At 47.2% G+C, this 23,732-nt stretch overlaps 1 protein-coding gene across 2 annotated transcripts; it reads left to right on the top strand.

The window, feature by feature from the left end:
- CLEC19A (C-type lectin domain containing 19A) lies at positions 1-23,732 on the top strand. Of its 2 annotated transcripts, none has more exons than XM_020879048.2 (5): positions 1-437; positions 12,809-12,974; positions 18,483-18,576; positions 21,781-21,913; positions 23,113-23,732. In XM_020879048.2, the coding sequence occupies exons 1-5, from the start codon at positions 350-352 to the stop codon at positions 23,190-23,192; spliced, it is 561 nt and encodes a 186-aa protein (XP_020734707.1). In that variant the 5' UTR covers positions 1-349; the 3' UTR covers positions 23,193-23,732. The 2 variants fall into 2 exon arrangements, with proteins under 2 accessions (XP_020734707.1, XP_070316865.1); XM_070460764.1 differs by lacking the exon at positions 1-437 and adding an exon at positions 8,356-8,466.

The raw sequence follows: 23,732 nt of genomic DNA, 5'->3' as shown, positions 1-23,732 counted from the left end.
CAAGATGCTTTGTCTCCTGTGCCAGACTGGGATGGGCATGCTGCTATTGTCCCATCTTACAGTCCCAAGGGATGCAAACCCACGCCCAAGGTCACTCGTGGCTTGGAAGCAGGACTGTGCTTCCTCTTAGTTCTCCGAAGAGGGCCAGCCAGGGGCCGCCTTCCAGCAGTCACTCTGAGCTGACCGCGGTGTGCGGAGAGGAGGGAGGTGGGAGAAGGAGGGGAGGGGAGAGGGCGGAGACTGGGGTCTCTCTACCCCGTCCTCCTGAGATCCGGGCAGGAGAGCCGTTGGACCCGGCAGGGCCTCTTTCCCCTGCTCAGGCCTGGAGGTGGCTTTCTCAGGGCCCAGAATGCAGAAGTCGGGGCTGTGGACCGCAGCCGTCCTGACCCTTCTCTCCGCACAGGCCTTTCCGCAAACGGACATCAACATCAGCCCAGGTGAGCACTGGGGCCAGGGTCGGGAGCAGGTGGAGAGGAGGACATCTGCAAATACTTGAGTTGTCACTGAGGCCTCACTGACTAGGCTGCAGGCCTGCCTGACCCAAGGAATGCTGGGGGACCAAGCCGAGCTTCCTGACAGCCCCCCGCCAGCTCCTCTCCCTCCAGCTGATGGACATTATCCTAGGGCCAGACCCAAAGAGACCTGGTGATAAAGCCCAGCATTGCATCTTGAAAGCTGTGTGACCTGGCACAAGTTTCTTGACCTCTCTGAGCCTCAGTTGCCTTTAGAAAACAGTGGTCACAATGGCCCTCTCTGGGGCTACTGTTCAAGGGAGATGAGATAATGTGAGGAAAATGCCTGGCACTGTAAGAAGATCTGAAAATAATGTTTTTGTTAGGGATTTGGCATCTGAGCTCCCCACCCTCACCTTGGCTCTGATAGCTGTTCCCAGGGAGCTTTGAGACTCGCTGCTGTGCTGTAGCATTGAGCATGCAGGAGGACATAGGGGTCCCTCTAGTGACCTCCCTGGCGCCTGGCCTAGTGACACTCAGCTCTGCAAATTTTCTGGATCCCCTGGGATTGGGACCCATCAGACACAGGCCTGTGGCCTCCCAGTGTCCTACTTGAAGGACATTGGGCTTCAACTCAATAGGGAGGTCAGGGTGCTGACTCTGGGGTAGGAAGGGTCCTGAGTCCTTTAATCCCTTCAAGGCAGAGGATCTTGCCTGTCACCTCTACCAGGAGGGTGCTTTCCAAACATCGTTTTAAAACTATTAATAATACCAATAACAACAACTGATGCTTGTGTAGCCCTCACTATATGCCAGGCACTGTTTTAAGCACTTTTTATATATGGATTTATTTAATCCTCACAATAACTCTATGGCATAGATACTATTTCTGTCCCTATTAAAATAGAACTAATACTGTAATAAAACATCCGTAAGGTCCCCATAAAACCATATTATTGAGCTATTACAGTGTTGGGGTGAATTTAAATAGAAAGATGATAGGATCACCAGATAGATGTCCAGGTAAACTTGAATTTTAGATAAACAATAAATCCTTTTTTAGTGTGTCTCAAATATTGCGTGGGACATACCTTATGCTAAAAATTACTTGTTTATCTAAAATTAAAATTTTACTGGGCATTTTTTAATCTAGCACCCCTAGTGATGGGGGATGTAAAGGGTGGTCAGTTCATTCGGGCAATCATCAGGGGCTCTGGTCTGCCATAAACCCTCTGAGTGTTTGTATTAGTCAGTTCAGGCTGCCATAACAAAATACCACAGGCTGGGTGGCTTCAACTACAAGAAGCATTCTGGAAGCTTCGTGTCCAAGATCAAGATGCCACCTGATCTGTTACCTCGAGAGGGCCTTCTTCCTGGCTTGCAAGTGGCCACATGGTAGAGAGAGAGTGCTGTGGTCTCTTGTCCTCTTCTTATAAGGCCACTAATCCCATCCTGGGGACCCCATGACTCCATCTAACCCTTATCATCTTCCAAAGGCTCCACCTGCAAACACCATCACACTGGGGGTTTAGGGCTTTGACATGTGAATTTGGGAGGGCATGCAGACATTCAGTCCATAATGGTGTCTTTGCATCCTTGTTCTTGTGCCTCAATTTCCTCATCTGTGCAATGGGTGAACAGGAGAGAAATTGGACAGAATATCTTCAAAGGATATTTGTGTGTTCCAAGATCTTGCCTTTCTGCCCAGCATTAAGTGGAAAGGCCTGAGGCTGAGTGTGAGAGTGAGAGCAACTAGGGAAGTCCTCCTCTCTCACCGGCTTGTGCCCGTGGGACCTTTCTCGGAGCTTCAAGTTTCCTCCTCTGGAAAGTGGGGATAATAATGGTTTTGCAGAATCTTCAATGAGATCATGCAAGTAAAGAGTTTAGCACATAATAAGCACTTGAAAAATGGCTTATTACCTTACCACTTCTGCCACGGTGGTTGTTGATGTTATGAGAGAATTGGCCTGAAGACACCGTTTTCTGCTGTGACAAAAATGCCTTCTAAAAGGCACTTTCAGATATCTAGCTCCGTGCCTCAGCCCCACTCTATAGATGGGGAGACTGAGATCCCTGCCAACCCAGCAACTTTAGAGACCTCAGAGTTGGAGCTGGAAGGACGGGTCCCAGAAGTCCACTCAGCCTGATCCTTCCACATTACAGTTGTGCTCACTGAGGCCTATGGAAGGCAAATAATCTGGCCAAGGTCCTCATCCATCCAGCCCAGCGGAAAGCCCAATTCAAGCCTGAGTGGACAAATCCACTAGAGCAAAGTGATTTCAGAAGAGAATGTGTGAGCTAAGTGTTTGGGTTTGTAAGTATGAGTGTGTGTGTATGTTGATGTGGGACTAGAGAGCGCTTAGCTGGGGTCTTGGTGAGCCTGTGCAGACCATGAAGGTGGGCACACAGCCAAAACCCATCCTTACTGAGAGTGGGCCTGGTTCGTCTTCTTCTGCACCAGGAATATTCCCAGCTCCAGGAATATTCCAGGGCTGAGGCTGTCCCTGCTGTAATATCATCTCATGTTTACTAGAACGCCTACTAGGAGTCAGGCACTGGCTTACCTGTGAAGTAGGCACTATCATCATGCCCATTTTACAGAGAAGAAAACTGAGGCACAAAGAGCTGAGTTTCTAACTAGAGTAATCTAACTCCAGAGTCCAAGCTCTGAGGCTGGAGCACAGAGGCTTGGGCAATGGAGAGTCGCCCTCTAGTCTGGATCATAGAGTTGGATCCTAGAGTAACCCCCCTGACCTGGACACTCTAGCCTATTCCCTACCCCTCCTGTATGGTCACAAGAGCCCTCTACACACTTCTAGAATGTTCCTTGGCATGTAAGGACTCGTGGTCAGGTGTGTTATCTGTTCCTCCCTCCAGCCTGTGACTTGAGGGCACAGACCCCAAGCCAAATAAGCACCCAGGAAACACTGAATTATTTGCTTAATCATGATGCTCTTAGTCAGCTCAGGCTGCTATCACAAAATATTGGGCTGGCCAAAAAAGTTCATTCATGTTTTTCCATAAGACATTTTGGAAAAACCTGAAAGAACTTTCTGGCAACCTAGTACCATAGACTGGGAGGCTTAAACCCCTGGGATTTATTTCTCACAGTTCTAAAACCTGGGAACTCCGAAACTGAGGTGTTGACCAGTTCACTTCCCGGTGAGAGCTCTTTTCCTGTTTTGCAAATAGCCACAGAGAGGAGAGAGCTCTCCTCTTCTCATAAGGGCACTAACCCCATCATGGGGGTCCACCCTTATGACATCTTATGACCCTAATTTCTTCCTGGAGGCCCCCGGCTCCAAATACCATCACACTGGGGGTAGGATTTCAACATATGAACCTGAGGGTGGGGCGCAAACATTCAGTCCATTACACTGTTAAATTTGTTGTTTAATATGTTTGTCTTACAAATGAGAAAACAAGACCAAAAAAAGATATTTTCTGGAGGCACTGGAGTGCTTCAGACCTGAGTCTCATCCTGACACTGACACTTTTTAGCTGTGGGAGCTTAACCTCTTTGAGCCTCAGTTTCTGCATCTGTAAAGGGGGGATGAATCAGGTACCCACTTCCAGTTTGGTCTCAACAGGTATACTTAGCATGCAATGAACGGCCACTGTTACGAGCAAAATAAAAAACCACCCAGTGCTGTCTCCTCTGTATCATAAGGCCACAAGAGCAGCCCTGGAGAAGGGAAAGCAATGCTCAGGCATGAGCGGCCTGGGACCAGTAGTTCTGCACGCCACAGCCGGGGCTCAGTGGGAAGACCCCCAGGGGTGGGGTATATGGGCCAAGGAGGTGCTGCAGGTGACTCAGCTCTCCCAGGGGCCACCTTCCAGGTGGGAGACACTTCTGATCGCCTGGGACATCTGGGGCCCAGTAGTGATGTGGAAGGGGGCACACATGGCCCCCAGAACCCCCTTCTCTCCCCGCTGGCTCCCAAGGCTCATCTGGGTAGCAGGCAGCAGGGTAGTGTGTTTGTGGGAGGCTGGATTGGGGCCAGGGGAGTGAACAGCCAGATCGTGTGGGAAGGTGACAATTTATTCTTAAAAAAAAAAGAGAGAGCGAGATTAAAAAAATGAGCCCCAAACGCTTCTGGCGTGTCCTCTTTCCTTAACAAGCTCAAAGCTTCCAAAAGCTTTGACTCCCACCCCAGCTGGGAGACCTTGGGGGCCTTTGGTGCTGCTAATTGAGGTAAAACACCATGTAGTTTGGCCTCTTGGTTTCCAGAGCAACAAGCTTCTTTGTGCATCCCTCCCCCACATCCCACCCCTCCTCTCCATCACCTCCAGCTTCATCCCTCTCTCAAATTCCCAGCCAGGCTGAACCATTTGCAATTCTCCAAATGCTCCCTTCTCTCTCATACCTTCGGGCCTTTGCACATGCTATGCCCTCCACTTGGAACACTCTTCTGCTGACTCTTCCTCATCCTTCAGATCTCAGTAGGGGTCTCACATCACCCCCTCCAGGAAGCTCTCTAGGTCCCTGAATCGGGTTATGTACCACTTCCAGGTGCTCCTGTATCCTGTATAACGGGTGTTATACAACACCCTGCATTTTCCCCATCTGGGAACGGGACTCACTCTGGTGTCATCGTAATCACCAGTGGGCACCCTGCAGGCAGGGTGGGGGTGGCCCCCAGTTCAACCAGGGAGAGAAAAGGGGCAAACAAATGACAAGTTTCTGAAATAATTAGGAGCTGCTCCCTCAAGTTTTTGCCTGCATGACACAAAGCCATATTAACTGCCTATTAATGACATTTTATTTCTGTGCTTATTTTTCTTAATGCCAGTCTCCATAGAGTGTAAGATCCATCAGGCCAGAGGTCACCTGTGTATAAGATGCCACAGTATCTCTAGTACATACCAACTACCTAAGACCAAACAGGTGCTCAAATAAGACTTCCTGAACAAATAAGGGAACTTGTGAATGACCAGACCATCAAGTTTGAGACAGAGAAATAGGCTTCAATATAGCAGGAATCTCTAAATTAGGTCTGGAGCCATGCAGGTCTGCCACTTAGGTGTTGTGTGACCTCAGGCAAGTTATTCAAATTCTCTGTGTTTTGATTTCTTCATCTATATAGGCGGGGGGTGGGGGGGAGTGGGGGCTGGGGAATCATGATACTTACCTTATAAGATGTATGAAGACTAAATGAATTGTTATGTACAAAACACCGGACACATTGCGTGGCTCAGATGGAAGCTCAGTAGGTGCTGCCATCACTACCTGTCAAGCGATAAAGCTATAGACATCTCTTCACAAAAGAGACACAGCTTAGCTGAGTTTACTCTGAGCTCCAGGTTGATGCAAGTCCTCTCAGATCCTTCTAATGCTTGTTTCTAAAATCCCAAAGGTAAAGGAGGTGGAGGGGGCGTGGGGGGAGTGGGATGCCGGGCAGGGTGGAGTTTATTACCATCCCAGTGCAGGCAAGCAGCTCCTTTTTGCCTCCCAGGTCCTCCCAATTAAAGGCCTTTGCCTGTCCAGGTGGAAAGGGGATTAATTGAGCAGTGACCTGTCACAGCCCCATTTTCTGGTAGGTTTCACCCCAGGCATCCATAACCACCACTTGCTCAGTGGAGAAAATCAAAGGGACCAGGAGTGGGGAGGAGGGTGGGAAGGTGGGGGCTGAGGCTCTCCATTGCTCATGAGCTTCCTGGTGATGCTGATACCGCTTCTCACAGCAGCCATTGTGCTGAACAATATGGAAACCCAGGGTCAGTCAATGCCCTCAGTGTTCAGCTGGAAAAGTCCCGGCATGCCATCCTAGAGGATGGCATGAGAGACCAGTTTGGAGGCATCAGGACACGAGTGGTGCCCACACCCTTCTCACCACTGTCCTGCCCCCTCCTCAAAGGGGCAGTTGACCCAAAGGAGCAGTGTTTGATTCCCTGGCATGCATTTAGTCATTCAAAACTAGCTACTGTGCACCTACTATGTGCCAGGCACCGGGGAGAGGGGTGATCACAGAAGACCTTGAGCAATGGGAGGCCAGACTGAACAAGAATTCACGGGGACTCATGAGCGGTGGGTGTGCAGGCTCTAGGGGCTCTCAGAGAGGCTCCTACCTCGTCTTCCCTAAAGAAGACTGCACAGTCAAGACTCAAGGAGGAAACTCAGATCAGCTGAAGACAGGCCAAGGCAAGTGTCTGCAGAACTGAACACACAAGAGCTAAAGCAAATCTGGAACATGTTGTGAGCGATGGGATAAGCTGCAGGGGCGGGAGGGAGCGCTGTTCCCAAAGGCGACGGGCATTCCTGGAGGGCGTCTGTGAGGACCAGCTCAGGGCATTGGAAGGATCTCTCTGGATCTGCAAGGCGAGATAAGGCAGAAAGAACAGCCAAGAGGCAATTGGGAGCTTTCTGTGAGAGACTACGGGGAAAGGAAGAATGTGGAAGGGAGAGACACAGATAGAGAGGAGGAAGGAAGGAGGAGGGAGGAAGACAGGAAAGAAGGAAGGAAGGGAGGAAGGAAGAAAAAGAAGGAGAGAGAAAGGAATTGCAGAGGTACTGGGAGGTGGAATAAACAAGACTTAAAAATTGATTGGATACAAGGAGCGGGAAGGAGAAGAGATAAAGATGATTTGGGGAAAATATCCAACAACGCCAGACAATTCTGGCCAGTTCCAGCCAATTCTTGTCAGTTTTGTCTAATCAAAAGTGTGTGTGTATAGTACTTGCCTGGGAGTCCAGTGGTTAACACTCCTTGCTTTCACTGAGGAGGCAAGGGTTCAATGCCTGGTCAGGAACTAAGATCCCGCATCCCACACAGTGAGGCCAAAAATAATGGGGGGAGAGTATGTGTGTCTGTGTGTATGTGTATACACATCATTGTGCATTTTCTAGGGAAAGAAATAAACAATTGCTTAATCAAGACAGTGATAGTATTTGATATCAAAGATAGTTGATATCAAATAAAACACTAAGGTAGAGTGAATATAATGGGGTTTCCTAGGCTGGATTTGGGAACAAGTAAGGAAAAAACTGGAGAAATCTGAATAAAACCCGTAGTTTAGTGAAGAGTGCATGCGTGCTAAGTTGCTTCAGTCACATCTGACTCTTTTTCACGCTATGGACCGTAGCCCGCCAGGTTCCTCTGTCCATGAATTCTCCAGGCAAGAATACTGGAGCCAGTTGCCAGAGCCCTCCTCCAGGGGATCCTCTCCACCCAGGGATCGAACCCTAGTCTCTCATGTCTCCTGCATTGGCAGGCAGGTTCTTTACCACTAGCACCACCTGGGAAGCCCCGAAGAGTATGTACCTATACTAATTTCTTAGCTGTGACAAATGTACCATAGAAATGGTAAGATGGTAACATTAGGGGAAACAGTGAAGTAGATTCAAGGACTCTGTACACCATTTTTGCAACTTACCCATAAAGTTAAATTTATTCCAAAATTAAAAGTTGTGGTTTTTTTAAATGAAGGAAAAGAAAAGAGAGGACAACGAGGGGAGAAACTTCCAGATCAGAACTTCTGGTAAATTGGAGAGCAGAAAATGGCTCCACTATAGACATCTAGAAATGCAGATAAACTTTTACAGACATCCACTGAAAAGTAGCGGCTTCCCTGGTGTCTCAGATGGTAAAGCACCCGCCTGCAATGTGGGAGACCCAGGTTCGATCCCTGGGTTGGGAAGATCCTCTGGAGAAGGGAATGACACTCTTGCCTGGAAAATTCCATGGACGGAGAAGCCTGGTAGGCTACAGTCCATGGGGTTGCAAAGAGTCGGACACGACTGAGCGACTTCACTTAAACTTAAAATAACTGAAAAGTAAGCAGGGCTTCCAAGAAAGTGTTGGGGGCGCCCAGGGTCAGGAAACAAAAGAAAGAAACCAAAGCGGTGGGCACATGCGCAGCAGCGCTCTGGATGCGGAGTCAGCCTCCCTAATACGGAAGCTCGGGTTTTACATCCACCCGGGGTTGGGGGGGATGACGGCTGAGCCATTTGAAGCAGAGCATTGAGAGCGGGATCCCCTCATAGAGCACAGACCTCTCATGGAGCAGAGAGAAGGTAAAAAGTTCCACCTTCTGGGGAAGATTACACCGGATGAGGAGCGGGGAATCCTCCCTTCGTGGGAGAGATGAGAAAGAAGTTGGTCTGCTTTATCTCAGACTGGGGGTGAAAAGCAAGACTTGCCCTCTGCACCATCCTTCCGTGAAGTCTGTACAGTTAAATTTAACCACGGTGTTCTAGCCCCGGGGCTTTTAAGCCACGGGTTTGTGACAGCTTTACATTTTAACTCTAAAATTAGAGAAAGAACCCGAACTCTACTTCTGATCAGTTTTCTGGTGCAATTTTTGTGAAGAAACTACAGATGGGTTGAGAAACGTGGACATTTGCTGTGATGTTTTGTGTTGTGGCTCCGTGGGGTTATTTTATGTTTTGGAATTCAGCTTTCCATCTAGGGCAGGAATTCTACTGACATTTTGTTGTTGGTTTGGGTTTTTTTTTAATGTTTGTTTATTTATTTGACAGCCCCAGCTCTAGGTTGCAGCATGCAAGGTCTTGCTCTTGCTTGCGTCATGCAGGATATTTAGTTGCGGCATGTGGGGATTGAACCCAGGCTCCCTGCATTAGGGGTGTGGCGTCTTAGCCCCTGGACCACCAGGAAGTCCCCCATTGACATTTCAGGTCAGAAAATACTTTGTTGTGGGGGCTGTCCTGGGCATTGTAGGATGTTTAGCAGCATTTCTGGCCTCTACCCATTGGATGCCAATAGGCCCACCACCAAGAATGTCTCTGGGCATTGCTTCCTGTCCCCTGGGAATTTAAATCACCCCCTGGTTGAGAACCACTGCTCCAGGAGATCAGCTAAGGGGTGGGAGTGGGGGGCTGGGATGTGCCACTTTCAGATTTAGAACTGGGACAGTCCTGGGCAAACTGGGGTGATTATATCCCCCACTTCCATCTCTAGTATGAACAATTCAGTCACTCAGTCATGTCCGATTCTTTGCAACCCCATCAGCTGCAGCACCCCAGGCCTCCCTGTCCATCACCAACTCCCAGAGTCCACCCAAACCCATGTCTATTGAGTCAGTGATGCCATCCAACCATCTCATCCTCTGTCATCCCCTTCTCCTCCTGCCCTCAATCTTTCCCAGCATCAGGGTCTTTTCAAATGAGTCAACTCTTCACATGAGGTGGCCAAAGTATTGGAGTTTCAGCTTCAACATCAGTCCTTCCAGTGAACACCCAGGTTTGATCTCCTTTAGGATGGACTAGTTGGATCTCCTTGCAGTCCAAGGGACTCTCAAGAGTCTTCTCCAACACCACAGTACAAAAGCATCAATTCTTTCGCACTCAACTTTCTTTATAGTCCAACTCTCACATCCATACATGACCACTGGAAAAACCATAGCCTTGACTAGACGGACCTTTGTTGACAAAGTGATGTCTCTGCTTTTTAATATGCTATCTAGGTTGGTCATAACTTTCCTTCCAAGGAGTAAGTGTCTTTTAATTTCATGGCTGCAGTCACCATCTGCAGTGATTTTGGAGCTCAGAAAAATAAAGTCAGCCACTGTTTCCCCACCTATTTGCCATGAAGTGATGAAACTGGATGCAATGATCTTAGTTTTCTGAATGTTGAGCTTTAAGCCAACTTTTCACTCTCCTCTTTCACTTTCATTAAGAGGCCCTTTAGTTCTTCTTCACTTTCTGCCATAAGGGTGGTTTCATCTGCATATCTGAGGTTATTGATATTTCTCCCAGCAATCTTGATTCCAGCTTGTGCTTCCTCCAGCCCAGCATTTCTCATGATGTACTCTGAATGTAAATTAAATAAGCAGGGTGATAATATACAGCCTTGACGTCCTCCTTTTCCTATTTGGAACCAGTCTGTTGTTTCATGTCCAGTTCTAACTGTTGCTTCCTGACCTGCATACAGGTTTCTCAAGAGGCAGGTCAGGTGGTCTGGTATTCCCATCTCTTTCAGAATTTTCCACAGTTTATTGTGATCCACACAGTCAAGGGCTTTGGCATAGTCAGATGTAAAATAATTGTAGCATGGGTAAGAATGGGGAAAGTTGTTTAGCACCAGCAAATATCATCGTCTTGGGTCAGTTGTTCCAGTTAATTCCTGCACAGACGTGGCCAAGTTCTCACCAACGTGTGTCCTTGGTTATAAGTGATGGGTGGAAAGCAGATGGAAATGACTTGCTGCTTCTCATTCATGCAAAGGGGGAAGTGCTCCAAAAGGAGACCCCTCGGAGTGATTCTGCTGCCTCTCTCTGTGAGGAAGGCACTGGCAAAGTCCCCACAGGGAGCTCAGCAACATCCAGCCTCACAAGGGGTCCTTCAGCCCTCTCAGCATCGAGGCAATGCCTTCTAGACCAGTGCTCTCGGCTGAGAAAGGAGGAGACAGGGGTCCAGAGGGGAGCAGGGAAGGGCCAGAGGTACTGAGCTCACTAACCTCATAACTCCTTTTGCATATAAGGGAGGGTTAAGAGAGCAGATTTTGGATCAGCTGACCCCAATTTGGATACTAGCACTCTTTGAAAGACGATTGGCCAGGACTGGCGGGGAGGGGTGGGACACACAGGATTGACCAGCACAGCAGCCTGGGGTGGGAAGAGGGCTGGTTCTGGTCAAACAGAAAAGCCCAGTGGCTTTCATCAGGGACAGATAGCCCCCAGCTGGAAGCTCCCTGCTTACATGTGTGTGGGTTAGTGGCTCAGTCGTGTCCAACCCTTTGCAACCCCATGGACTATATAGCCCACCAGGCTCCTCCATCCATGGGATTTTCCAGGCAAGAATACTGGAGTGGGTTGCCATTGCCTTCTCCAGGGGATCTTCCTGACCCAGGGTTGAACGGGGCCTCCTGAATTGTGGGCATACTCTTTACTCTCTGAGCCACCAGGGAAACTCAGCTCTGTTGATTAAAGCAACTGTCCCTTTCCTCCCCCAGAAAAATCCATAGAGTTGTATGTGTACAGACATCATGCTTGGGCTCATTAGCTTCAGTCATGTCCAGCTCTTTGTGACCCCATGGACTGTAGCCCACCAGGCTCCTCTGTCCCTGGTATTTCCCAGGCAAGACTACTGGACTAGCTTGCCAGTTCCTTCTCGGGGGGATCTTCGCCACCCAGAGATCGAACCTGCATCTCCTACATTGGCAGGCGGGTTCTTCACCACTGAGCCACCAGGGAAGCCCCAGCAAGTCTCTGGCACATCATAAATGCTCGGTAAACGTGGTCCACTACTTCTTATTCATGAGCCCAGCCAGCTAATAGAGTGGTTTTGAAGGCAAAGATCCACACCCCAGATACCACAAGAGGTGCTAGCCCGACCGCTGAGAAGGAAAGGAAGGTGCCAGCATTGCATAGCATGTGAGACGCAGAGCTGGGACTGGGACCCAGGCTTCTGGACTCCAGTCTAACAATTTCACCACCGCCTGGTACCTGCTCTCACAGCTGAGCCACACATCCAAGTTCCAGGCAGGTTCTCAGCACGCCTTTCTCCCCAGCTTGGTCTTCTTCAATCGTGGTTTTCCAAACTACACTAAGAGGCCCCCCAGAGGGGCTGAGACTTTGGAGAACTTTACTGTCTCAAACATGTGCCTATCATTTGTCCCCTTTCAGAATTAAGAACACATCCTGAACCCCAGTAGTCATGGACTAAAGATATAAATAGTCTTGGCTGTTGTTTGTCATTAAACATGTAGGGAAATATCCGCTTTCGCCAGAGAGCCCAGAATTGCAGATTGAAATAAGATACCATTTTTTTGCCTATAAAATTTGCGAAGATTGCCATTAAAGTGGTAACAGTGCCTGCAAGGGCGGGTTGAGATGGGCATTCTCAGACATCACCGTGGGAGTAGAAATTGCTTTCAGGAGGCAATTTAGCAAATTGTATCAAAGCCTTAAAAATCTCTCCCCAGAAAATCAGAAATGTTGCAAAAGCTTGGTGCACAAGGCTCTTCATCTCAGCACTTTTTCTAATTGTTTTTTTAAAAACAGGAAACAATCTAATTAGACCAAAATAGGGGAATGATTAAATAAACTCTGGTGGGGGAGAGGGGTCCAGCCACTCAGGGGAGTATTCAATAGCTGTTTGAAACAATGTTTACAAAAATTTATAATAATATGAGGGAAAATGCTTATACTCTAATTTTTAGAAATCAGAATACTGATAGGGGTTTATGGACATGACAAGAAGAAAAACACTAAGGCAGTAACATTTTCCAAGGATTCTATAATGAGTACATATTACTTTTATTATTTTGTAAATTTTAGGCATGTGTTAATCATACTGGGATCACTTTTTACTTTTGTACTTTAAAAGATGTCATAAGCCATAGCATCAGTGTTTGCATGGCCAGCCTTCTTCCCAGCCCGTTTCTCTCTGTCCCCAGCCATGCCAGAGCTGCCCCAGGCTTCCCTGTGCCCTCTCTTCTGGATGGAGTTCAAAGGCCACTGCTACAGATTTTTCCCTCTCAATAAGACCTGGGCTGAGGCTGACTTCTACTGCTCGGAGTTCTCCATCGGCAGGAAGTCCGCCAAACTGGCCTCCATCCACAGGTGAGTGGACTCCTCTGTCCTTTGTAGCCCAGTCAAGCACCCCTGTGGAAAGGGATGTAGAGAATGGTGTCTTCCAGTGGTGTTTTTCTTTGGTAATTTCAGCTGTTACTGTCATTGAAACTGGCCTTGGTGGTAGAGGACAAAGCATTTAGCAAGGGTTGCAAACTGCAGGCTGGAAGGTCCATTTTTCATAAGTGCCAAACTTAAGCCATGCCTTGTTCAGTATCACAGGGGGTTTGAACCAATGAAACAACTCATAACATACATGTAACTCACATAACATAAGGCATAATAACTGACATTTATATGCTAAGAGTTGGGCTTCCCAGGTGGCGCTAGTGGTAAAGAATCTGCCTGCTAATGCAGGAGACACAAGAGATGTGGAATCGATCCCTGGGTCGAGAAGATCCCCTGGAGGAGGGCATAGCAACCCACTCTAGTATTCTTGCCTGGAGAATCCCATGGACAGAAGAGCCTGGCAGGCTACAGTCCATGGGGTTGCAGAGAGTCAGAAGCAACTGAAGTGACTTGGCATGCATCATGTATAAGCATCAAGTTCCTGCAAACCATATTAGGTTGGTACCCTCATGTCACAGACAGGAACCTAAGGCTCCAAGAAGGTATCTTGCTATGAAGTGGTGGAGCCAGGATTTGAACCTGAGCAGGTGGCTTCCATAGCCCACCCACCAAGCCTCCTTCAACATTACTCCATGCCTCCCAAGCCCCAGCCACGCTGACCATCTTGACATTCTCCAATGTGGTCCAGCCCATTTACTCTTGCATATTTGCACATTCTGTTCCCTCCACTGGGAACTCCCATCCCGTCTTCTCCAGGTAGACTCTTTCTTAACCTTCCAGACCCAGCTCTGCCATCTCTGCGTTGAAGTCACTCCAGACTTGGTGGCACCTGACTGCACATATCCACCTCCCAAGGAGCACTTTCTTCATCACGTTAGTAACTTCTTTTCACATCTGATTTCCTTGCTGATTTGTGAGTTCTTTGAAGCCAGGTGTGATGTGTTCCGTTGCCCCTAAGCTACAAATTTACAGTCTTTCCTGATTTTTCAAGGATCTCAGAGACTTGAAGTTAGGACGCTGGTTGGTTCTTTACGCTTTAGAGTTGCTGAGTTTTGTTACAAATGGGGAAGGGGTCCTCAATCTTAGTTAAAAACAACAACAACAACTCTTGAATCCTCACATTGATTCATCTAGCAATGTATCCACTGTATCCTTGGTGGTGCTGAAGAATATAGTGATGCAATCAACGTCTAACCAGGAAAACAGGAATCACTACAAGTGTTTAACACGGAGTTTCATACATATGCAAGGGATGGACTCTGAGAACTTAAAGACGCAGTAGATTTTCTAGAGATTCACACCAGCAGGAAGCCAGCTCTACCCCTAACTGGAGGGCAGGTTAGTCTGATGGGAGCTGGAGCCACAGAAGCCAGGCAGCCCCTGCCAGCACCTCCCCAGGTAGAGAGGGAAAGAAGCACCCTGGTTTCCCTCACCTTCCCAGCCTCCATCAGTTGCCTCCCCTTGCATGGAGGGCAGCTGATGTGGAAGCCTGGGCAAGGCAGTCTTCAGAGTCAAATCCCCTGTGATACAGAGCTCAACACAGCATATGACTGGCACATATAAAGATGGATAAAATAAGTTCTCAAAAACTCCCAGCCTATAGAGGAAAATTAAATATATGTAATAAAGAGGAAATTTAAAGGTGATTCCACATGAAGATTTCCCTTTGGCGGTCCATGGGAAGGACAGCCCAGCCTCCCCCATGGAGCCCTTGGTTTAATAGGCACTAAGAAGGATTCCAGGTAGATTTGGGGGCTTTCCAGCAGCCCCTGACTCAAATTCTATTCTTTTCTGCCTCAACTTACCTCCTTTCTCTTCTCAACTCCTGACATCCCTCTTTTTTCTCTCTTATACAAATGTTCCCCAAATGTTATGCTAGCATCTCCTCTCTTATACAGGTATTTTTCCACTCTGGCGTGTGATACTTTCCCGAAAACTTGTAGGAAAGTTGAATTTACACAACACATTCATCTGTTATAAACCAAGTTCAGTTCCCATAAAGCTAGACAATATTATAAAATCTCTAATTACATCTTGTCCCTGAGACACAATCCAATTCTCTAATTCTGGCATTTTTTTCATGCTTTGTAATTTTGTTCTTTTCCTTCATAATTAAACGCACAATCAACTTATGTTCATGGAGCATCTAATTAAAGTTTAAGTTTCTCAGCCTTTCCGCTTACCTAATAATTTCCATCTTTGCTTCAAGTGACAGTTGAATTGAATTAAGTTCATTTGATTTTCGCTCCTTATTACTTACAGTAGCACCTCGGGCATTTCTATCTCCCAGTTATTTTGACCACATATGGGGAAAACACAATGAAATATTGAAATGGTTTTCCAAGCAGGTGCCATTGAACAAAGGTGGCTATAGTGCCATTTTAATGGCAGGGCAGCCACTCCCCTAGACGACCGCACACCATGCATGTTCAGCAGTTAATCTAGGACATTCCGAATTGTGCATGAGGGGGCACATGGGAATGCCAGTGCTTCGCTGGATAAGACCAACAGCAAAGACACATTGGACTGGAGAATACTTTGCCCCCCCCCCAAATCATACCACTCTAATGTTAGATAAAACAGATGGTCTTGGGACATCAACACTGAACAGAGCCTGGTGATGGTGTGAGATAAGATGCCACATAGAAATAAGGTGTGAGGTTGGTCCATGTGGTCCTTGAAGCCCATTTGGAGAGAAGAGACCTTGAGAAATGGCTTCCCAGGTGGCGCTAGAGATAAAGAACCCGCCTGCCAATGCAGGAGACATAAGAGGCACAGTCTGATCCCTGCTTTGGGAAGCTCCCCTGGAGGAAGCCGTGGCAACCCACTCCAGTATTCTTGCCTGGAGAACCCTATGGACCGAGGAGCCTGGCAGGTTATAGTCCACAGTGTCACAAAGAGTCAGTCAGGACTGAAGTGACTTAGCCTGCACACACAACCTTGAGAAGCAGAAAATGAAGCCTAGCAGCCCACCCTGGGGAGCATGGAAACTTTCTGTTACAGGTGTTCAGGGATTATATAGAGGGTGCTCACTGAATGTTTCCTGGAAGAACTAGTCCTGGATCAGGATCTTGAAGGTTTGGGAAGCTTAGGGGATGGGGATAGCAGATGTTATAAAGGAGGAAATTAAGAGGGCTTTAGAGTCAGGCAGCCATAGGCTAGTCCCCACTCCACCACTTCCTACCTGGTGATCTTACCCAAGTCACATAAACTCTCCGAGTCAGAGTCCTCAGCTGGGAAACATCAATAGTTACCCTGGGCTTTTAAGACTGAGGATTTTAGAGGAGATAACGGATCTGAAGTTCTTACACAAGCACTCAGGTAACATAATGCTTCATAGTGAGAGTTCTTAATTATTTTTATTAATTATAATCATGGGTGTCTCAAGAGGTCAGCACTCACTTAGTTTACCCACGTCAGATCTTCTTTCTGAGGGCAAGTAAGACTTGCCCCACCCACCATCTTTCCTCTCCACTGCTTCTAATAATATCTATCTTGGTCCATTTAGGCTGCTGTTACAAAAATGTCACAGACTGAGTGGCTGATATACAACAGAAATGTGTTTCTCACAGTTCTGGAGCCCGAGATCAGAGCACCTTGTGTTGTCAAGTTCTGCTGAGGGCTCACTCCCCAGTCTGCAGATGGTCATCTTCACGCTGTATCCTCACAAGGCAGAAGGGGCAAGGGTGCTCTCTAGGGCCTCTTTTATAAGGGCACTAATCCCATTCATGAGGGCTTCACCCTCATGAACTAATCACCTCCCAAGGGCCCCACCTCTTAATACAGTGACATCAGGAGTTAGCATTTCAATATATGAATTTGGGGGAGGGGCACAAGCATTCAATTTATAACAATTTTGATTAGCAACTCCTAGTGCATGACTGCCTAGAGCACTGTGTTGAGAAAGATTCTGAGAACCAGAATTCTGAGTGCTTCTGGGATGGATTGGTAACGTCTTCCACAAACACATAGTTAAGGAGAGTTATTATGTGTGCTTAGGGCTTCCTTTATAGCTCAGTCAGTAAAGAGTCTGCCTGCAATGTAGGAGACCCGGGTTCAATTCCTGGGTCAGGAAGATCCCCTGGAGGAGGGCACGACAACCCACTCCAGTATTCTTGCCTGGAGAATCCCATGGACAGAGGAGCCTGGCGGGCTACAGTCTATGGGGTTGCAAGAGTCGGACATGACTTAGCACACGCAGCATGGCACAGCATTATGTGTGCTTTGACTTGCTACCAACAGCTTAAGCAAAATGAAATTGATGGGCAGGCGTTCTAGACAAGGTGGCAGTCTATAGAGTGGTCATTTAGAAGAAGCCATCAGGAGCAGATGCAATCTGTTGCAACATAAAGGATACCTCAACATAATCCTGTTTTGAAAGGAGTTATGGATTAAGTGTTCTTTTAGGCAGCAGACTACTTCCAGGGCCCTCCACCAGTTTCTTTTGTTAGGTAAATTACTTTATAAGCTCTTTGAAATAGGAGGTGAGAATCCCACTAATGCTTTCTGCTGTGTTTTGAATGTTTTTGTCCCCACAAGATTCATATGTTGAAATTCTAATGCCCCATGTGATGGTGATAGGAAGTGGGGTCTTTGGGAGATGCTTAAGCTCTGAGGGTGATGCCCTCATGAACAGGATTAGTGCCTTTATAAAAGGAGCTCCACAGAGCTCCCCTGCCCCCTGCTGCCATGTGAGGGCACAGCAAGAAGTATGCACCCAGAAGGTGCACTCACCTGGCCATGCTGGCACCCTGATCTTGCATTTCCCAGCCTCCAGAACTGTGAGAAATAAATTGCTATAGTTCATAAACCACCCAGACTGTGGTATTTTGTTGTAGCAGCCTGCATGGCCTAAGACACCTGTTGAAGAGGGTAGGTAGTTAGTTTCAGGATTTGGTTTTGCTGAGTTGACTATGCAAGTTCAAGCCTCTAGTTGAGTTTTCCAGCAAAGCCAAAGATTTTGAAGATGTTCTGTGAGAAAAAAAATTAGGAGAGAGGAGGCTATATAAGGACTAGCACTGTAAGGGGGGTGGGGGGCTTTTGAGAAAGAGCAAGAACATCCAGTGGAGATTTTTGTTATTTGATGTATGCAATACAATGTCAATTCCTTTTCTTTTTCTTTTTTTCTTTTTTGTCTCTTCAATATAATCCACCTTATTTGCTAGTGTTTTTGAGATAGACTTAGTTTATAGGATAAATAGCAGTGCTGAGTCCTGCTTTGCACTGACATGGCAAAAATGCAGAAATGCCCCTGACAGGACAGCCCATGTGGGTGCCCTAGGTAAAAAAGAAAAAGGAGAAAGCCAGATTGCATCACATTCTGTATTTACTTTGATCCAGGAGGATTAACAAAGGTTGCTGTTGATTTGCAACTTAATCCTGCGCCAAGAGGCAAGGAGTAACATGCACCTGGGTTTCTTACCTTTGCAGCTGGGAGGAGAATGTCTTTGTGTACGATCTTGTAAACAGCTGTGTTCCTGGGATTCCAGCTGACATCTGGACAGGGCTTCACGATCACAGGCAGGTGAGCAAGTGCTGGCCATCACACCCTCTTGGAAGCTCCAGCCAAGGTTCCACTTTGATTTAACCAGCTTTTCACATGGAACCTATGTGCCAGGTCCCTGCCACATGCCCAGCATACAGAGAAATCAGACACCAAGACACCCCAGTTAGAATATGATAAATGTTGTGAAAGAGACGAGGATGGAAACATATCAGATGGCCAGTGATGGGCTCTGTTTAGGTTTGGATTCTCAAAAAAAAAAAAAAAAGACACAAAAACTTGATTAGATGGGTAAGAGGCTTTTGAGGGAAAATATCTGCAAAGGAAAAAAAGAAGGCAGGTATATATGGCAGGAGGGAAGACCTTCAGCCCATGATGAGCCCAGAGAAAGGAGATGGGGGTGGGTGGGATGGGGAGAGCCTCAGATTGCAGAACACTCTGGAAAGTCTTGGCTAAGCCAATGGGGCATCCCCTGGCAGAGGATGCCCATTCCAGGACTCCCACTTGAGCAGGAGTGGGCCAGCACTAATACCGGTGATCAAGAAGGAAGCATGTTCTCCCTGTGAATGCAGTTCTGGGTCCAAGGAGCTGTCAGTCAGCCCTGCTCCCCCAGCAGGTCCTGATGAAGGAGCTCTGAGCAGGGCACATCTACAGCTGCCGCAGCCTCCCCAAGTAAAAGACATTTAAGCTGATGTCCAGTGGACAAATAGGAGTCAGTCAGAGGAAGAACATTCCAGGCAGAGAGCACAGCGTGGGCAAAGGCCTTGAGGCGGGAGAGTCACAGCACACTCAAGGACACTAGAGACCAGTGTGTCTGGGAGGCAGTGAGGAGGAGTTGGTGGAATGATGGTGGGAGAACAAGGCCAAAGAGGGCTGGCTTGGGCCAGATCTCATTCCTGGCAGTATCTCAGCAGACTCTACCTGGTGATTTTGTCTGCTGACTTACCCCAGGCAAGCTGCATCCGGAGCATCTCTCCTATATGTACACCTCCAACCCTGCCTCAGAGCACCGCAGGGAATAGAGTTCCATTTCCAGCACCTCTTCTACCATTTACTTTACAGTAGCTGACTCTGGGGCCTTCCCAGGTGGCGCTAGTGGTAAAGAACCCACCTGCCAATGCAGGAGATGTAAGAGACACGGGCTCAATGCCTGGATTGGGAAGACCCCCTGGAGGAGGGCATGACCACCCACTCCAATATTATTGCCTGGAGAATCCCATGGACAGAAGAGCCTGGTGAGTTAGAGTCCACAGCATCACAAAGAGTCAGACATGACTAAAGCAACTTAGCACACACACAGGTGACTCTGAGACAATTTTCTTTTTTTTTAACATCTCTGGGCTTCAGTTTTCTCAGCTGTGAAATGGAGTGATCATAATGCTGCCTGGTTGTACAAAGTAAATGAGCCAATATATGTGAAGGATTTAGCCTGTGCTTGGCGCACGGTGAGAGCTCATTTAGCGTGGTCGAACTTGCTATTAGTGAAGCAGAAGTAACAATAGTGGCCAGGCTCAGTAAAGATAGTTTAACAACAATCAGCAGAATTCATCTGGCAAGAACTTATATAGAAGCTGTAACTTAAAAAAAGAATCAAAATGTCCCATTATAGTAGTAATTTTAAAATTGGCTTATGAATACACTTAGAGTTAAGGAACTTATAAGACTTGAGAATAATAATAACAAATGATACAGTAAAAGGACTTGCTTTTATACTTTTCTTTTCAATCCTAGGTACCACATGCAAGGCAAGTCTGCTAGTGCTTTCAACTCATTCAATTCTCACAATAATTCTTCTGAGGGAAATATTCACTCCATTTTACAGGTGTGGAAACTGAGGCTCAGAGAAGTTAAGTAAGTTGTCTAGATTCCAGAGCTAGGAAGTGAGAGGAGCTGGAATCCCAGGCTCTAGTCTCCCAGAAGGTGCATGCAATTTCCATTATACAACGTGGCTTCCGTAATCATCGATGCTTCCAGAGAGACTCTTCTAAAAACTTGAATAAATGGAGAAATGACTTCTGTTCCAGGGCATTGCAAAGAAGTCATTCTTTCCGCAGTTAATTTGCACATTTATTGCAACACCAATCAAATTCCCAACAGGACTTTTCTTGTAATTGGTCAGAGTGGTTCCACAGCAGGCAAGAAAAATACACACTACTTGGACAGATAGAAAAAAGATGAAGAATGATTTCCACTCACTGGTAGGAAAAAATTTTTTAATGTAATAGTTAGGGTCTTGAGTACTGGAGTCAGATAGACCTGGGTTTAAATCCTGGCACTAATGCTTTATTAACTGTGTGAATTTGGGTAGACTAATCTGAGTCTCAGTTTTTTCATCTATAAAATGGAGATGACAATTTCTGCTTTGCAGGATGGTGAGGACAAAATGCCCACCTGGCATGATATATAATAAGCCCTCAACAAACAACAGATAGTAATATTACCAGCCAGAGCTGGAACCAAACTCAAAAGACAGTGTTTGAGAGACAGGGTTGATGGAATAAGAAAGATGCTGCATTTTGAAAACCTGGGGAGATGGCGGATGGGTCCCCCAAACTGTCTCCCAGTTGCTGGTTAGGAGGCAAAGGTTTTAAAGGGGAGTTTCAGGGGTGCACAGGCAGGGGGATATATGCAGAAGAGCACAGCCAGCTCCCACAGTCGTTATGAAACTTGTCATGAGGTGGTCAGATCAGCATCATCTTGGTTCTTCAACTCCAGGATCAGTTTGTCCTCATTTCCTTGAAGACAGTTCTGGGTACTGTGCTAGCACAGATCCAGTGCTGCACAAGATGGAGCAGCTTATGTCAGGGATGCAGTCTGGTCATTCATGCAGTCAGCTTTTTCCCTCTGTGCCAATCACAGTAGTCGCAAAACAACTCAGGAATGTGCATGGGACACTGTCGTCGATATCTTTAGGGAGGAACTACAGAGTCTGTGATTCCAGTGTCCTAATCATTAACTGTTTGAACCTGCTCTTTTGTGACTCACGGGAGGCCTCGGAGACTGCAGGTTTTCTACAAGCAAGAGGCAGGGGACATGGAGGGGCTTTGTGTCCACAGGGTTTCTCCTTTACCAGTTATGGTGGTAATAATAGTATATCAGATAAAAGTGAGGGCTTCTGCACTGTTAGGTATGAAGGCATTAGATGTTACTCCAAGCTGGAGATGGCTTGAATGTCTGATCTTTCTCTCCTGGGCTTGCTCCTTGCCTCTGGATGCGACCCCCCAGGAAGGGAAGTTTGAATGGACAGATGGCTCACCCTATGACTACAGCTACTGGGATGGGAGCCAGCCGGACGACGGCGTCCATGCAGACCCAGAAGAGGAGGACTGCGTGCAGATATGGTACCGGCCCACCAGCGGTGGGTGCCCCTGAGGCCAGGGCTCTTGCAGGGGTGCTGGGAGGCACCAGGGATGGTTAAGGCACTGTGAGTTATTCAACACCTTGGAGGGTGGCCAGAGACCCCTTGGAGGTGTTAGGGACGTGGCCATTCTCTGTGGTGGATGCATTTTAAATAATATTTAATGGTGTGTTGTTGACATGCAAACTGTGATTTGGATGAAAAGACATTAGAGACAGAAGCATGAAAAGAAAGAAAGCAAGAAACTTGTATAGAGACCAAAGGATGGTGCTTTTATGTCAGCTCAGCAACACACTAAAAGTGGCTCATGCTTGTGTACATTAGAACAAAAGTAAGCCAGGAAGAGTGTGTAGGCACAGTAGTGAAAAGAATACCCAGCCAGGTTGAAGTCCCAGCCCTGTTGCATTCTAACTGTGTCCTGAGGCAATAGCTTATTCTCTCTTTCCTCATCTATAATCATCAGTCCCACCCACAGGGCTGTTCTGAGCCCTGAAGGAGATAGAGCTGATATGCCCTGTGGCAAGAGCATGGACTCTGGAGTTGACTATCCTTGTCTGAACTGCAGCTCCACCGCTTGTAGATCGAGTAGCCAACTTCTTGGTGCCTCAGATTCTTCATCCATAAAATGGGGCTCGTCACACTTAACTCACAGGGTTGATGGGAAGGAAAAAGAAGATAAGGAACATAAAGTGACTACAGTGGTTTGCATGTGCTATCAGCAGTCATCACCATCTCCATGAGCATCATCGCTGCTCATAAAAATCTTGAGAGATAAAAATTAATATTTCCACTTTATAGATGAAGAAACTGAGGCTCAGAGAAGTTAAGTGATTTGTTTGAGTTTGCACAGCAAGCAACTATGGAGCTGGGTTTCGATATCTACTCCAGATCCAAACCCTGACCGGCTCCTTTTTCTTCTTCTGATTAGGGGAGCAAATTGCTATTCTGGGAGCCACCTGGGAGTCAGAGCTGGGTCAAGCCTCTGAGTGAGGCTTGTCCTGCCTCTCCAGAATAGCAAGTCAACACTAGCCTTAGGAGAGAGTAAGGCTGGACAGCAGCCGCATCAAGCATCAGCAAGAAAGGGATGCCAGTAGACACCAAGCTTATGGGAGAGGACTTTTACTTTGGTGGGATGGTGGGGTTACTTTTACTGTGGTAGGTGTACCTTCACACAGAGTCTCTGCTTTTTCCCACCACAGCTCTGAGGTCATGGAATGATAACACCTGCAGCCGGAAGTTCCCTTTTGTCTGCAAGATCGCAGCTCTGACCATTCACTGATGCATTCTCGCCCTCACAGCCCAAGTCCAACTCCAGCATTGACTTGTAGCTGTACCTGATGTAAAGTCAACTCAATAAATGTCAAACACACAGTGGAGACAAATATCCCAAACAGAGATTTTATACAAGCACCTCTTAAGATAATGTAATCAGTTGGTCACGAGTGACAGGAAACCCAACTCAGACTGGCCTGATACATGAAGGATGGTCGATTTATTGGTACAAGTAATAAAAGCCCAGGGGTTGTTCTAGATTCAGAGTTGAATCTCACTGGCCTGGCTTGGGGCAAACACCCATTCTTGAAGCAGTCTCTTTGGCACATGCTGGTTGGCTAGACTCTGCTTGGATGCACGTGGTTGAGGCAGAGAGGTCAATATTGTTTAATCCACATGAACCAAAAGAGGAAGGCAATTCCCCAAGGAAAATGAAAGTATCACCAGACTCATACACTGCTGCTGGGAATGTAAAGGAGAAACCATTCTGGAAAACAGCTCAGCACTTACTTAAAAAGTTAAACTCAGAATTACCACATGGGACCAG

The sequence above is a fragment of the Odocoileus virginianus genome, chromosome 33 (genome assembly GCF_023699985.2).
Source record: "Odocoileus virginianus isolate 20LAN1187 ecotype Illinois chromosome 33, Ovbor_1.2, whole genome shotgun sequence".
NCBI lineage: Eukaryota > Metazoa > Chordata > Mammalia > Artiodactyla > Cervidae > Odocoileus > Odocoileus virginianus.
The sequence above is the reverse complement of the archived record's forward strand: the minus strand, read 5'-3'. Positions and strand labels throughout refer to the sequence as shown.